The sequence below is a fragment of the Schistocerca serialis genome, unplaced genomic scaffold (assembly GCF_023864345.2).
Source record: "Schistocerca serialis cubense isolate TAMUIC-IGC-003099 unplaced genomic scaffold, iqSchSeri2.2 HiC_scaffold_1420, whole genome shotgun sequence".
Taxonomy (NCBI): Eukaryota; Metazoa; Arthropoda; class Insecta; order Orthoptera; family Acrididae; genus Schistocerca; species Schistocerca serialis.
Window position 1 is genome coordinate 3,990,854 of NW_026047648.1, and position 17,804 is coordinate 4,008,657.

General features: G+C 44.4%; 1 protein-coding gene across 1 annotated transcript in view; it reads left to right on the forward strand.

Annotated features, from left to right (window-relative positions):
• LOC126443036 (protein AF-17-like) overlaps nucleotides 1-17,804 on the forward strand; it is a 113,994-nt gene that overhangs the window by 58,328 nt on the left and 37,862 nt on the right. Inside the window, exons 8-9 of the mRNA XM_050090882.1 lie at nucleotides 1,124-1,487; nucleotides 6,592-6,966. Of these exons, the coding sequence (XP_049946839.1) occupies nucleotides 1,124-1,487; nucleotides 6,592-6,966 (739 nt within the window). The remainder of the gene's footprint in view (nucleotides 1-1,123; nucleotides 1,488-6,591; nucleotides 6,967-17,804) is intronic.

Consider the following 17,804-nt stretch of genomic DNA (forward strand, 5'->3'; position numbering starts at 1 on the left):
CCACCTGTCACAGTATTGCCGAGGAAACTGTCAGCCTGTCACTCGTAACACGAAACGGACTGTCGACAGAGCCGAGTCTCCTCCATTTCGTGTCACGAATGGGCCTAATTTGGAGTCATCTACTTTGCAACTCGGGTCAGAGAAGGGGGAAAGTTGAAAAAGTAATATGTGTGACGTGCAATACCTTAAACAATATTGAGAACAGAGTAAAGAATTTGGAGGCATTATGTTTCAGCATAACCTGGTTTTCCGGTTTGTTACAGTCGTAGCACTTTTTCTCTAGTTTGAAAACTGTGTTCCTGTTATCGAGTAAGATACAATCATTTTCCGTTGTGCAGCTGTGGTGGAAGATATCCTAGAAAATAGTAATAGCAATAATAATAATAATAATATACTTGTACAAACAATGTCCACATGTCAGTGTGTGTGAGATTAAGCTTGCACGTACCCAGTGTCAGTGACAGCACGTGTATCGAATCCCCCTTCCCGTCGTTACGGCACAATTTCTGTGCTGACGTGTGCCCCCAGCTGTATGGTGGTGGCATTGTGTCGGACGAGCAGTAACTGCTTTCAAGATTCCAAAGTAAAGGAGCGATCCTTTTTAATCCTCTCGACCACTAATTGCGTTAGATTTCTCTATCTCTGTCGCTATCTCTCCCCTATTCGTATTACATTACGACCACGTATTCCAAATCGGTATTCACTTCTCTGCAGTTGCTTTTGTGCCGACCCTTCACATCTGATAAAACATTAGTACTTACCTGTAACATTCCTCTACTTTAACAGAATAAATTGTCTGACATACACCCCAGAGAACCAGTCCGTCTCAGTCTGGTAACTCCTATTACAAGAAAACACTGAAGTACTGTACATTCGGCGGCAACTCTCAACAGTCGGGAGATGCGCCCCACCGCTCGCCACTCGTCAGTCGGGCGTCACACACACGCAGAAATGTGGCACATTGCGACGCTGTGGAGACTTTAAAAATTACTGTTAAACTATTGTCTAAAATCAACAGTTTTTAGAATCAATACAGCAGTCAGCCTACTACATTTTTTGGGTCGGTGCCGAGTGCACACACGCATTCCGAGAGATTACAGGAACGAACTCCGGCGTACTCAAGTTCCAGGTGGCGTGTCGAGCCCCCACCAGGGCATCGTGGTGTCGGTGCCGCTGTCGGCCGCCAGCGCGGCCGTGCCCGCGGCCGCCCCCGTCTCCGCGGCATCCGCCGCACCCGCACCTCCGCCCGTGGCGGACGCCGCGGCGACGTCGTCGAACCCGACGCCTCCGCCGCAGGGTCCGCCCGCGCCGCAGCCGACGCTGTTCCAGCAGCTGCAGCAGTCGATGGCGCACTCGGCGCACCACATCCAACCGCCGCAGCCGTCGCCCCCGCCTCCGCGCCACACGCCGTCGCCGCAGCAGACGTCGACGCTCGTCATGGTGGAAGAGCCGCAGCCGGCCCACCACCACCCGGCCAAGAGGCAGAGGTGGGTGGGGCACTCCTTCGCAAAATGTCTCGGTCACCTTCGGCAGTGTCGGTTAGTGGTGTACGTTTGGGTGTTTGCGCAACACGTCTCCACCTGAAATATATACTCGTCGAGAATTCTACGTAAGCGACTCTGCTCACGTTGTAGACCGTCTCAGTCTACTGTGGCTCTGAGATACAGAAGTTACGGTCTGCTTCATTGTGTTCTCCCATTTTACTAGTTGCGGAAACATTAGACATTTGTTTGACCGAATTCTTTGCAGAAAGCCATTTTACACTTTATTTTCCGAATGCGTAACAGAGAACAAATGTTCCATAGTTTAGAAAATAAAAAAACTCTCACAAATGAATGTAAACAATTGTTTTGACAAAAGTTTACAAAATCAGATTGGGAAATACTCAATCAAAGTTTGACACAACTCTTCTCGCACAAAGTCAGAATCGTCATGGGAACTGTCAGTGTCCCATTTCACACTGTCGTCATGAACTAAATCTGGCTCTTATTTGTGCAAAATTTCGTCAGCCGTGTCTGTCGTTTCTGTACCTACTGGACTGATAGTTTCTGTCCTCTGGCAGCTCGGTTTTGCACAACGTACTCGATCTACCAGTCAATTTAGAAGCTACGTACATTTCAGAAATCTTATCAGCTGGCACTTGCAACACGAGAGAGAGTGACTGTGCCCGTCACTATACACGATTCCCTATTACAAAGTGTGAGAAATCGCTTCCCGTCGAGTGACAGGACTGGCAGCTATTGACATTGTCACGTCCCGACAGGTGATGAGATTGTCAGTCAGAGTGTTAAACTTTCCGGAATGCACCAGATTGTGAAATACATTGTGGGCATTTTTTACAGCGTAATAAACATTTCAGGTCTACATACAATAATGTCGAGTGTCCCAAATTATCGAATGTTCCAAACTTTGTTCTATAAACATTCTCGGGGTTGTGTACACGAGAGTAATTTCAGACTACAACTACCCACGTGCACCGAGCGAGGTGGCACAGTGGTATCGTGTACGTGTTACAGATAACACACGGAAGGTACTACGTGCGTACCGAGTCACTTTACACGTATCGGAAACTGGTTAATGGAACCCATCTATGTTACGTCGAGTGGAGTTTCTGACGTGCAGATGTTCGTTTCGGAGTCGTGGCTGCATACATTTTAACATTATTACTGGTTGCTGCCAAATAATTGTAATACACACGTTAACTTGGTACCAACTATGTCTTGTCCGTGTAACAAAGTATATCCTCCGACTGACTGCGTTGTTCGTAAATTTGGTGCTCGCCTCCGATTGACAGAAGCATTGTTCTGCACATCTACTTACAGTTAAGCATAATAGTAAAAAGCAGAATGAATTATTATGTTTTGATATTAACCTGAAAGAGCCAAAATTAGTGAAAATAAAAGTATAATTAGGAAATAAGTAAGTCTGTTTAACTGTGCTTTGGATAAAGAAAAAAATTGAGAAAATTATAAGAACTTCATGTAAACAATTTCTGCTTCTGCGGGGATCGCAGGGTTCATAGTTGTTTATTCATAAAGTGATATAGCTCAGTGAAAAGCACTCATTCTTCTCTTCTCAGTAAATGAGTGAAATTTTTTAAATTGAATGATAAGTAAAATAACGAATTCTAATGAAAGTAGACATTTTTGGAATCAGAAAAATAATGGCTACAGAACTATGGCATTTATTTTTGGTAGTAACCGTTATTTAAGATTCGAAGGTTCTGAAACACAAGAATGTTGATTACAATAATTTTTGAAATAGGACATTGGTACGCCTGCTAAACCCACTGGGCAGAACAGGTGATTAGGATTGTGGAAACGGCCAAATAAGGTTGGGGTCAGTTTCACCTTAAAAGTGTAATTTATTGTAATTTAACAACACATTTACAACCAAAGCGGCACTTAGCCGAACCTTTACAACTACGAGTTTCAAAATGCAATTCTTTCATGGCTCAAGACCTCCAAACAAGAAATCTAAAAAAATCAACAGGATAAAAATGCAGTTAAAATGGAATATAAAATCATTAAAATGTATGGGGTTGAAAGCTTCAAGGCAGTGGTGGTTAGACAAACATAAACAAGATGGCTGAAGGCCCACAATAAAATTTTCAAGATTTTAAAATTAATTACCATAACCTTTCAAAGGCAGAAGCTCGCAATGTTTAATCTTGAAAGGTAATTTTAAGAATAAGGTCATAAGCCACAATGTTTAATCTTGAAAGGTAATTTTAAGAATAAGGTTCCAAGTTTGGAGGACCACAATTAGTTTTAGAAAATTTTTATAAAAATTTTAACCATAAACCTTAAGTTTTTGTAGATGAAACCGGACTAAAAGAAAGACAACACAATGGCAATAACCTTTTAGCAAATATCTACGTGTCGGAATTCAAACGTACTTCCATAAAACACAGTACAACCGAGAATTTTTCTTTTTTCATTAGCTCTGATAGATTATAAACAGACAATTAAACGCCACTGAGGAAGACAGTAGAGACAACAGCACTCGGAAGCCTCCAGGGGGTCGGTCTGCCCTCGTTCACGTCGGTGAGACAGGTGGTGATCCGTCGGAACACGACCGAGTGACAGCCACGGACCGACCGACAGACGAGTGACTTGCCACCAATCGGTACGTGAGAATTCAAACACAAAATGATACGGGCACTATTATCCACAATCAAATATGTATACGTGTTAAGCTGTCGAACTACCCACCGTGTCGGACAGCGACAACAGGTGAGGAAAGGACACTGCCTGACCGGGGCAGGTAACTGGAACACTAACGGCCACAAGGCGGAAAATTCCGCCGGTGCACTCGAATTGTAGTCAGCCGATATAGTTAGTTCCACCACATGGCGGCTAAATTTCAGCAATATAAAGACTCGGTGTCGCTCACAGGGAAACCTCCCCAATAGTGAACCACCGAAACAAACCACGTAACGCGAATGGACGTGGCTCAGGTACACGAAACCACTAGTCGACTTTGACGTCCCGAGTCGGAGCACCACGAAGCTCGTAGCGATCGGACAGCTCCACACGTGCTCCGACACTGCACAGGGACTGCCTGCAGACTCAGCCGACTGCACCGCACGGAGACAACTTCCGCGGTCCACAGCATTCGACCGACTCACTCGGAATGCCGACAACACCTAAAATGGTCGTCATTGGAATCTGACAAACACTTGCACGAAGGCCTGAACGATACCCGACAGTAGCTAAGCACGCACAAAGACAAAAAGTGAGTCGATGTGCACACACACACACGGCCGACTCGTGAACGATCGGTGAGCCGAAACACGTCGTCTGGTAGGGCGACTGACCAAAGATCCGGCTCGAGTGACGGGTGGCAGCAACGGTCGGTCGAGCCGTGTCGACGCAGACCTCATTGCTGCACCGACCCGACTGCACTGGTGCCGCATTGCATCTCCCCGACTGGCAGGTCCAGACTGTGCACCAGACGCGTTGCATCTGACTGGCAGACCCGAACACCTTACGGCAGACAACAGCCGGGAACTAATAGCAGTCGAGCAGAGATACTACGAGAGGGGATATATCGATACACGCTGCAAACGCCACTCACGCTCAGGCAAAGCAGCGACCCATTGACAGCGTTGGGCTCAGACATTTTTGTAAAAATTAGGATGTTTACTGAGAAGAGAAGAATGAGCGCTTTTCACTGAGCTATATCACTTTATAAACAAACAACTATTTGCTCACTAAAATTTTAACTACATGTCTTCTTTACAAAATATAAATTCTTGGTATCTCTTTATAAAAATTATTTCAAGATAAACAAATTAGACTATTGTAATCAGGAAATTACAGTGTTAACAATCATATTTTATGAATTCCTGCTCAAATGGAAAGTAGCTAATGTGTGAAACTGTTATGTATGTGCCATTTGTAAAACGAGATCAAATAAAGAAAGAAAAACAAATTAGAATAATATCGACAATCGTATGAAAACAGATACGATGGTACCAACTTGCTCTGGTGCGAGACTGCTACAGTCAAATTTTAAAAATTACACTGTGATAGCATCTCTCATGACAATATATCATCCAATATTGTATTATTAAGTTTAAGGTCACATCGAGAATAGCCACTGTGGCCTATTTGAAATTATGTAAACTGTAGTGCTGCGCAATTGTCTCGCATATAATCGCTCCGATACTTAGGGACAGAAAAATTACATGAAAAAGATAATGCGAAATTGATAGTTTTTACTGAAATATCACGAAATAAGAGATTTTTATGCAATATCGTTAAATATGTCATTTTTCCCATACAAAATTGTTATAAAACTAATGATGACAACCAAACAATATTCGTAACCGGTAGTTATTGAACACTAAAGTTGCATTTTCTCTTCTCTTTCCTCTCAAGGCTGAGGTTCGTGTATAATCTTAAAATGACAGTTCATTGCCCACCTAACGAAGTATGATGTGACATCTGAAGTAACAGCCCCCCCCCCCCCCCCCAAAAAAAAAAAAAAAGAAAGAAAGAAAAAAAAAAGTATGTGGCAATGAAACTGAGAAAAAAATCACCAAAATTGACAAAATTAACCGACTTTGGTAATAAAACACATTAACTCTGGCAAGAAGTAACACCAAATTCAACAAAAAATAACACAAAATTTGGCAAAGAATAAAGCTGTGTTAGGGAAAAAGTAGCACTGAATTAGAAAAAAAATCAAATTTGACACATTAAAGAAACTCAGAATTTGGCAGAAAATAACTCATAATTCGGCAAAAAATGACACTGAAATTGGAAAAAACACTGAAATTGGAAAAAAGCACTGAAATTGGAAAAAGCACTAAAACCGGAGAAAAATAACACGGAAAAGGAAAAAGTATCTCAGAAATAGACCAAATAAAACAACTGAGAATTTGGCAAAAAAGAATGGAGGTTAATGTGACAAAAAGTAGCACCAAACTCTGCAATAATTAACACCCAATTTCGCAAAAATTTATACCAACTTTGGTAAAAGCTAACACTGAACTTGCCCATAAAATAAAACTATTTTTTCCTGTCCCTATCGATACCTCGTCACAGTGGAGCACGTGTAACGAAGTATGTGCATCCCGTGCAGGTCGCAGTCGACGGAGAAGCCGGGGACGTCCGCCTCGACCCCACCGGTCGACACGAAGTCGGCGGCGCCGGTCGCCGTAAATCGCAGCGGGAAACCGCGCCGCGGGATGGGCGGGAGCAGCAGTCTCCCGTCCGCCCCCACGGTGGCCCCCGTCACCAAGAGCCGGCGCGGGGGCGGCGATCCCACCCCTCCCCCTCTGCCCGTCAAGGAGTCCCCGCCGAGCAGCCCCGGGTCGGAAAGCGCGCAGTCGGCGCCCGCCGCCTCGTCGTCGCGCAGGTCCTGCACCGTCAGCAGTGCCGCCGCCGCCAAGGCGGCCCTTCCCGTCGCCGGCGTCAGTCGTGCCCGCCGGGAGAAGGACGAGCGGGACGTCAAGCCGTGAGTAGGACACTGCTGCTGCGTGCGGGAGGGGAGGAGCCACTGCCTCCGGAGTGCGGGGCGTGCGGTTATTTCTGGCAGGCGGTCATAAGGGTTTGCCTTTTTACGGTACTCGGTCTAAAGAGTGATTCCGTGCACTCTCCCATCTAAAGTATTCTTTGAGTGTTTCTTCAGCTGTGCACAACTACTCCGACCTACGTCCACTCGTACCCAGTCGAGGCTCGGTCTCTCCCTTAGAATTGTCACTCCCCAGGAGACTGAATTTCATTGCCAAATTGACCGTTGTTCATTGCCCAACCCCTTCTTTTAGTGAAGTTGTGCTGTAAATTTTTTTCTTAGCTTTATCGAGTCGTTCTGTAGTCCTCATTTCAAATAGTTTATTCTGTTATTGTTTCAACTGTTTACAGTCCGTATTTCAGTTATGTACGACACTATATTCCACACCGATTCCTTCAAAAAGAGACTTCCTAACTCTTAAATGTATATTTAACAGTAACAGATTACTTTCTCGAGAAGAACTTTCCTCGCTAACGGTAGTATGCGTTTTGTACCTGTCACATCTTATTTAGCTGCCGAGTTGTAAAATTATACTACTTTTAGTGTCTCATTTTCTAATCTACTTCTTAGATTCAATTTGAGTACATTTCTGTTATTGTTAATTGTATAAGCAATTTTCATTCAACTCGTTGCCTGCTTTCGAGACTTCCCAGTCCGGAAAAAAAATGTGAGAGCTTCGAGGACAGAGTCACTTTATTACGAGTGAAGAGACGGGTAGTTTCGTCACTGTAGGAGTGAACTGTAGCAAATTCGGATCTGTCGAAACACACGTCACGGTGAAGTGTACCCGAACAGTGTAGTCGGTGCACAGTGTAACCCCCTCCGGCAGCGAGGCAGGTGAGTAGACGGTCACAAAAGTGCCGAACGGCAGACCGCGATAGACTGTCCGGAGTCCGTCGCACCTCCCGTCGCGGTTCGGCGACAGTTCTCTCGGGCCCCGGAGTACGAGAAAGTTCTCGCTACACTGCAGCTCGTAGGCTACCGGCGAGAGATCTGCCGATCTCGCAGCCGTCTTACACCGCAGAGAGCACGTCACAGTTCGGCAGCCGTATGCGGACGTTCCTCTTCCCACCGGTAGAGCCCGTCACCTTCCGTTTGAAGAAATGACGGCGGCAGGAGAAGCGGGAGCTCTGTACGGTAGTGGGCACTAGAGAAACACCGGATGTGGCCACGAGCTGTAACTGACAGCTCCCCACACAGTGAAGCCCCGGTCGCGGGCGAACGTAGTCCGGAATAGGTCGCCAGCCAGGTCTGCGTCCTACACGCGTACGTCAGCAACTCACGTACCGTTCGAACCCGTTCTCGTACCTGTAAATGACAGAACACCGTTCCGGGCTCTGACCGACTGTTTCGTGACGCCACAGTAGGTGCGCTCGGCGGGAGTGTTGCCGGAGGCACGGACGATCTCGATACTGCCGTGAGCAGACACTTCCCACCGATCTCTGCCGACTCCGCAGTCGCGACACGTGCCCGTGCCGTGTCCCCGGACGACATCCGGTCGGCCGGCGCCGTTCGCGCGGTACGTAGAACTCTGTGTGTGTCTGCACTGCACGGACGTCAGGTACCCGGTCTGAGGGTGCGGGAATGTTCCGCTGTCGAAAGTGGTGAGACGCCGCCGGTGGCCGAAGCTGCATGACGGGAGTGTGCACTCGTACGCAGGGCACGGGCGTACTGTGGAACGAATGTCGCAAACACTGTTTGCCTCTAAACTCTGCACCGTTACTGTCGGCAGAGTCAAAACTTGAGGGACCACGGCTGGCCTCCCGAGCACCGTCTGGTCTCCGATAGCCGCGACTGATGAATCCCCGACACTACGACCTCTTAGTGTGCACATATTGTACCTGGTGCCACCGAACCTTTTTCTCGAGGGTGCTGCGTTACTCTGTTCCTACACCCCCCCCCCCCCCTCCCACCCCTCTGCACCTGCCCCTGTCCCGCAGTGTAAAAGTCATTAGCAAATGTGTAAAATTTTCTTTCTTCTCCCTGCACTTTTAATCCACTTTCCTGATTTGTTCGCAATTTTATTTATTGCTTCCTCATTCTACAAATTGCCGGGGTAGTAACCCACGTAATTAATCCCTTACTGGATCAACTGCTCTTATCTAGACTGAAGGATCACCTGTGTATGTGACACATAATGGGTTTTACTATTAGTGGATAGGCAATTGGTGAGGCATATTCAGATATGTTACTAAGAACGAATTGTGTTCTGCTTGTTACACTAAATACGTGTGTACCTACCTGCAGAAACACGAATATCTTATAGACGCATTGTGGACTGCAGGATAAGACAATCGATTCCTGTTTCTTGGATAGCGGTCTGCAGTTCCTCGTCTGACTGAACCGGCATTCACCCGTACTTTTCTTCGAGTTGCCCGAGACGTGAAAATCACGTGGTGAACAATTCGGGCTGTACGGAGAATGTTAGTTTTTGTTACTCAAATCACTGAAGTGTAGCCTTCGTCGGATCATCAGTGTGGGGGCATTATTGTGCGACGGGACGATTCCGTCCAACTGCATTACCGTAGATTTTGACTTTACGGCATGCCGGTCACAGTTCACGCTCGAGGAACTCGACGAGCGGAGGGTGCCTGCTGTCTCGGATGCTACGCTTCAACGATTCGGTCGGGAAACACTGCGTCGTCACCGTATAGCCCAGATGTTTCGCTGCGCGATTATGACATATTTGGCAATTTAAAGAAAGACATGGACGGACGCGAGTTTTGGTCGGACGAAGAAATGCTAGAGTGGGTGCGGTTATAGATCTGTCAGCGACCGACCGCATTCTACGAAACGGGAATTGATCGTCACGTCTCTCAGTGGAACGAACGCCTCGATGCGTGCGGTGATTAGTTTTGAATGTAACCGTCGTTACGGTTTTCATTTGTCGCCCCTCGTAAAAATATTGCCGCTTCAAAAAATGTGTCACCCTATACCGTCTGACGCTTTGAGAATGAATATCCTCGTATTTCAGTTGACGACTCGTCGTAAAAAGCATTGGCCGATAGAGATCTTTACTCGGGTTCTGTTTCTCTTACAGTCGAGTGGGACAGCTCTCATTTTCTCACTTTCTCTTAGGAATATTTTACCAGTTATTTTTGCCCACAACTCTGTACATTTGTACAATATGCCTATTTTGGCGAACCCCAAATCTGGAGAACTGGGCTGCAGGAAACTGCGAATCGGGCAGCGCACCACACTCGTCACCACTCGCGCCAGTTTGCGTCGCAATCGCCTTGTTCGGTCACCGTTAAAGTGATCGCTGTCTCGATTTGTACACTCGTTCGCATCTGCTCAGTTGTAGGTGAAGGAGGCTGCAGGACTGGGAAAATGCAGTCATTCTGTAACGGTACGGTACGGACCTCATTCTCTCGGCGTACGACGCACTGTCCCGCTCCCCCGGGGTGTGGGCGCAGTACGGCTGTTAGCTTTGTGTGTGGCTGACGGACGTCACTAGTGGGTTGCCGTACGCTTCTACTCTCTGTCCCGACAACACGGCGTAATAATGTGAGTACCGAAACCTCGTATTAGCGGTGAAATACTAGCAGACAGTTCGATAAAAGATGTACCGAGGTTGGACCTGTCGGACAAAATCCCGAAGGATAATAACATTGCTCGAAACTGTTTTCGTTTTTTGAGAGCACAGTATGTGAATGGCAGCCACACACAGATAAAGTTGGCCACCCCCAACAGACACGTCGGCCCGTAACCGATCTGTCGTATTCGGTCAGTCCTGTGGCAGTGAAACCGGCTGCTTGTAATGTTACAGTTGCAAACCTGAAAGTTTGAACGAGTGTGGGATGTACACGACACCTCGTTCAGTTTGCACTAACACGCACATTTATTCTTCGTTACGTTTGATTGTTAGCAATGGTGACCAGCTTGTCAACTATGAAAATACCTCAGCGCACAAAAACTGACTGGCATTTACAAATACAGTGGTGAAGTTCATTGTTCCGTTGTGGCACAAAACGAAGCTCATATTTACATAAAAATACCACAGTTCGCATTTATGATATTGCATTACACATCAGTAATTCATTTAATTTGAGCCATTAGGAGAAACACCGTGTCCGGCAATCACTAGTTCTGATGACAGTAGCATTCCGCACTTCCTGTCGATCGTGCACAGTTCAATTGAATTATTGCAATTGCTCAAAAGTTATTAAATGTCAGTATTAAAGAGCTACACAGTTGTCTGTTAGCGTATTTTACTTAAAGAATGTGCACGGCCATGTGCACTCAGAGTGCACTGGATGCAGGCCTTACTTGTAATCTTTCAGATTGCGAACTGCCAATTTTGAGTGATATCCGTGTGCTTACGGGCAGACTTGAAAAAACTTATTTTGTAAAGTAGATTATGCTTTAAAAATTAGATAGCTTGGATGTTACTATTTTAGATGAACTACAAAAGCTAGTGTTGTTTTGGCTGATAGAAAATGTAGATGATGAGAAATTTAGAAAAATATGTGGACACTAACATTTTTACAGGATATGACTCTCGTCATTTATGTTTTTGTTGTGTTGTGGTCTTCAGTTCTGAGACTGGTTTGATGCATCTCTCCATGCTACTCTATCCTGTGCAAGCTTCTTCATCTCCCAGTACCTACTGCAGCATACATCCTTCTGAATCTGCTTAGTGTATTCATCTCTTGGTCTCCCTCTACGATTTTTACCCTCCACGCTGCCCTCCAATGCTAAATTTGTGATCCCTTGATGCCTCAAAACATGTCCTACCAACCGAACCGTTCTTCTAGTCAAGTTGTGCCACAAACTTCTCTTCTCCCCAATCCTATTCAATACCTCCTCATTAGTTATGTGATCTACCCATCTAATCTTCAGCATTCTTCTGTAGCACCACATTTCGAAACCTTCTATTCTCTTCTTGTTCAAACTATTTATCATCCATGTTTCACTTCCATACATGGCTACACTCCATACAAATACTTTCAGAAATGACTTCCTGACACTTAAATCTGTACTTGATGTTAACAAATTTCTCTTCTTCAGAAACGCTTTCCTTGCCATTGCCAGTCTACATTTTATATCCTCTCTACTTCGACCATCATCAGTTATTTTGCTCCCCAAATAGCAAAACTCCTTTACTACTTTAAGTGTCTCATTTCCTAATCTAATCCCCTCAGCATCACCTGATTTAATGTGACTACATTCCATTATCCTCGTTTTGCTTTTGTTGATGTTCATCTTATATCCTCCTTTCAAGACACTGTCCATTCCGTTCAACTGCTCTTCCAAGTCCTTTGCTGTCTCTGGCAGAATTACAATGTCATCGGCGAACCTCAAAGTTTTTATTTCTTCTCCATGGATTTTAATACCTACTCCGAATTTTTCTTTTGTTTCCTTTACTGCTTGCTCAATATACAGATTGAATAGCATCGTGGAGAGGCTACAACCCTGTCGCACTCCTTTCCCAACCACTGCTTCCCTTTCATGTCCCTCAACTCTTATAACTGCCATCTGGTTTCTGTACAAATTGTAAATAGCCTTTCACTCCCTGTATTTTACCCCTGCCACCTTCAGAATTTGAAAGAGAGTATTCCAGTCAACATTGTCAAAAGCTTTCTCTAAGTCTACAAATGCTAGAAACGTAGGTTTGCCTTGCCTTAATCTTTCTTCTAAGATAAGTCGTAAGGTCAGTATTGCCTCACGTTCCAACATTTCTACGGAATCCAAACTGATCTTCCCCGAGGTCCGCTTCACCAGTTTTTCCATTCGTCTGTAAAGAATTCGCGTTAGTATTTTGCAGCTGTGACTTATTAAACTGATAGTTCGGTAATTTTCACATCTGTCAACACCTGCTTTCTTTGGGATTGGAATTATTATATTCTTCTTGAAGTCTGTGGGTATTTCACCTGTCTCATACATCTTGCTCACCAGATGGTAGAGTTTTGTCATAACTGGCTCTCCCAAGGCCATCAGTAGCTCTAATGGAATGTTGTCTACTCCCGGGGCCTTGTTTCGACTCAGGTCTTTCAGTGCTCTGTCAAACTCTTCACGCAGTATCTTATCTCCCATTTCATCTTCATCTACATCCTCTTCCATTTCCATAATATTGTCCTCAAGTACATCGCCCTTGTATAAACCCTCTATATACTCCTTCCACCTTTCTGCTTTCCCTTCTTTGCTTAGAACTGGGTTTCCATCTGAGCTCTTGATATTCATACAAGTGGTTCTCTTCTCTCCAAAGGTCTCTTTAATTTTCCTGTAGGCAGTATCTACCTTACCCCTAGTGAGACAAGCCTCTACATCCTTACAATTGTCCTCTAGCCATCCCTGCTTAGCCATTTTGCACTTCCTGTCGATCTCATTTTTGAGACGTTTGTATTCCTTTTTGCCTGCTTCATTTACTGCATTTTTATATTTTCTCCTTTCATCAATTAAATTCAATATTTCTTCTGTTACCCAAGGATTTCTATTAGCCCTCGTCTTTTTACCTACTTGATCCTCTGCTGCCTTCACTACTTCATCCCTCAGAGCTACCCATTCTTCTTCTACTGTATTTCTTTCCCCCATTCCTGTCAATTGTTCCCTTATGCTCTCCCTGAAACTCTCTACAACCTCCGGTTCTTTCAATTTATCCAGGTCTCATCTCCTTAAATTCCCGCCTTTTTGCAGTTTCTTCAGTTTCAATCTGCAGTTCATAACCAATAGATTGTTGTCAGAATCCACATCTGCCCCTGGAAATGTCTTACAATTTAAAACCTGGTTCCTAAATCTCTGTCTTACCATTATGTAATCTATCTGATACCTTTTAGTATCTCCAGGATTCTTCCAGGTATACAACCTTCTTTCATGATTCTTGAACCAAGTGTTAGCTATGATTAAGTTATGCTCTGTGCAAAATTCTACGAGGCGGCTTCCTCTTTCATTTCTTCCCCCCAATCCATATTCACCTACTATGTTTCCTTCTCTCCCTTTTCCTACTGATGAATTCCAGTCACCCATGACTATTAAATTTTCGTCTCCCTTCACTACCTGAATAATTTCTTTTATCTCGTCATACATTTCATCAATTTCTTCATCATCTGCAGAGCTAGTTGGCATATAAACTTGTACTACTGTAGTAGGCATGGGCTTTGTGTCTATCTTGGCCACAATAATGCGTTCACTATGCTGTTTGTAGTAGCTAACCCGCACTCCTATTTTTTTTATTCATTATTAAACCTACTCCTGCATTACCCCTATTTGATTTTGTATTTATAACCCTGTAATCACCCGACCAAAAGTCTTGTTCCTCCTGCCACCGAACTTCACTAATTCCCACTATATCTAACTTTAACCTATCCATTTCCCTTTTTAAATTTTCTAACCTACCTGCCCGATTAAGGGATCTGACATTCCACGCTCCGATCCGTAAAATGCCAGTTTTCTTTCTCCTGATAACTACGTCCTCTTGAGTAGTCCCCGCCCGGAGATCCGAATGGGGGACTATTTTACCTCCGGAATATTTTACCCAAGAGGACGCCATCATCATTTAATCATACAGTAAAGCTGCATGTCCTCGGGAAAAATTACGGCTGTAGTTTCCCCTTCCTTTCAGCCGTTCGCAATACCAGCACAGCAAGGCCGTTTTGGTTAGTGTTACAAGGCCAGATCAGTCAATCATCCAGACTATTGCCCCTGCAACTACTGAAAAGGCTGCTGCCCCTCTCCAGGAACCACACGTTTGTCTGGCCTCTCAACAGATACCCCTCTGTTGTGGTTGCACCTATGGTATGGCCATCTGTATCGCTGAGGCACGCAAGCCTCCCCACTAACGGCAAGGTCCATGGTTCATGGGGGGTCGTCATTTATATGTATTGCAAATTAGGCTAAATTATGTGAAATTATTTGTTAGTTAATGAATTTGTACTGTATGTGATATTAACTGGAAAATTAAGGTAACAAGGGTTAGTAGTTCAGATTTGCTGTGTAACATTGGTTACAACATACATTGGTGACAGAAAATTAGGCTTCGTACGAACTTAAAAGTTTAATTATTTTAAAGGTAACTAGTTTTAGGTAATTTAAAATGCATTTAAGGGACGGTGGAACTGTTAGTTTTCAAATAGTATGTCGCTATATGGGATTAAGGTGATTATGTCACAAAGTTTTGCACATATTGAACTAAAGTGTTAACTTCATTTAGCTGTAACTCTTAGTTATAGTGATTTATAGCAAAAATAGCTACTGACAATACTCTTAGAATTGGCGTAGGTGAAATGAATACCTGAACAATAAATGTAAATGGCGGCAAAGCTGAATCGTGTTTTTGGAATATCAGAATGTGCACCACATATTACTTGCATAACAGTATTGAAAATATGGCAAAAAATTAGAGAGAGAAAATAAAGATATTATTAGCCGAAGTCAAAAACTCGACAGGCGGGGACGAATCACCGTGCCAAACAAACGAGGTAGCTCGGAAAATTACTACCCGAACGTGCGTAACCTGCACCGAGTAGGACCGTCGGGGGATGTCCAACGTATACGTAGGGCGACGACACGAACGGTGACGAGTGCGTCTGACACTCGAGAGAGGGCTTCAGTTGAATCGGAGGACATTCGGTGATACGTGCAGACCATCCCGCCAAAGCTGGCTTAAGAAGTTAGAAATGGACTTCAGCTCCGGGTGTATCACTCCCAAAGAGATTGCAAACGTGAGACGAGACTCGTTACGGCGAACGTTCAGCAGTCCTCCTTCCTGTGAATAGATTGGAAGGTAATCTGGATATGTTGTGCAGTGGCAACAAACCCCTTCCGTGCTCTTTGTAGTGGTTTATAGAATATACAGGCGGTTTAAAAGAGACTTGTCACCTTTTCCTAAAGGAGATAGTATTAGTCTACAACGATATGTCTACAAATTGATAAGTGTCAAGATATATGCCGATACGTCCTCTCGTTCCCACGCGTCTCACATAGGAGAAGACGCTACAGGCAGTGCCTCATGTCTTCTGGCCCTCACTTGCCGTGAATCACGAACTCTTCGGAATACGTCCGAATCTGTTCTGATCGCACCGGTCACACGCTTCCGTAAGGTATCTGTTGACGGGTCGTGCGTACACTGGTGCCTTTAAACGTCCCCGTATCCAGAAATCTGACAGATTCGAGGTTGCAAACGGGAAGGTCGTGCTATCGGATCACCTCGAGCGATCCGTCTTTCGCGGAACGGAGCGGTGAGATAGTCCCTCACAGATGGAGTGACACACTGTCGCGCGTGATCCGCAGTCGTCTTCCTGCAAGAGCGATTTTCCCCGGTAGCGGTGGTAATTTGTTGTGCAGAAATCGGTGCCAGTCAATCTGTCCGGTGAAGTACGTCGCCGACAGTTTGTCCCCTACGTCGATACCGAAGCTTTTGCGACGTCTCGACTGCGATTGACGGCACGAGGATTTATGACTGCCCACACGTGCGTATAGTGGTAATTTACTGTGCCGTCTCGTGTGAATCTTGCCTCGTCTGCAAATAAAATTCGGGCTGTGTATTGCACATCCTCAATTGCCCGTATCTCAGTCGATATAGTTTTCCAGACTTATAATTACAGGAACTTTTCTTCTCGTTTTGACCAGTATGCCTCCTGTAGGAATATGTGATCTTTTGCCATTAAACATTGTAAATGAAATAATTGCCTTCACTCTTTCTCAGTCAAAAGTCGCACAGAAACTCTACGTGACAGGGTTGTCACGAGACTCGACATCTGTATTGTGTGAGTTGCAGTTGAGAGTACATCCTGTTGTATATCCTGTTGCACCACGTATTAAAGTTTAATTTAAATTAAATTAATAAAAATTAAAATTTCCGTTTGGACTTAGAGTTTGGTAAGAATGACTGGTTAAATCCTCTGTCTGTATTGTAATGAAACTCTTTCTGTGTACTAAATTGTTACTGTAGCAATACGAAGGGGTTCGGCACGTACTGGTCTTCGAAACTTTGTAATACACGGCTCACTGGTAGCCAGCGTTTTGCTAGAGTGTGAAACGAGTAATGTGTCACAGTGGCAGTAACTTATATTTGATGCAAACTTAGGCAACTTCCGAACAAACCAGCCACCACTTAACGTGAGACGCAGGAAGGAGAATGTTCCTCGGGACCTGTATGATGCGGCTGCGAAGATATGTAACAATTCAATTATTCCCACAAACGACACAGTGTGCATACACAAGTCTCAAAGGCCTTCTGTGATCCGTCTTCTACTTTACGCTCGTACAACTGAGGATTGTACCCTGCTTACTTGAATTTCTTTTCTGTGTCTTAGGAGGACTTATTTATTCTTCTTTTGTGGTCGTGTCATTTGTACCTCTGCTATAAAGAATAAACCTTATACATTTCAGTAATACACTGGGAACTAAAAGTTTTAAACATTTGACAAATTGTATTACCTTACTAAAGTTTGCTCTGTGTAATCGACACTCCTGTGAGTACAGTTGAAGAGTGGAAATAGAAAGGGTTCCGAGTGCTAAATCTCACATTTTTGACGAGGATTAAAAAAAAACACACAGTGAATATCTGTCCAAAAAATTGAGAAACTATTCTGATACCCCAGAATTCCGAGTCTGTCACCCACCTCGTCACAGCAAAAAATAATGAGACAAATGAGAGAATAAATAATTCGTTAAGTACATTCTAAGTGCCGTACCAGAGAACTGACCGGTTCTAAATGTCAATAAGAAAGTTTCTATTTCAAATGCCATTAACGCAGAGGCTTTACATTTATTTTTACTAATACAAGTACAGAAATAAAGCAGCAATATTTTAATTACAAGGTGCATCAGAAGAGTTTGGT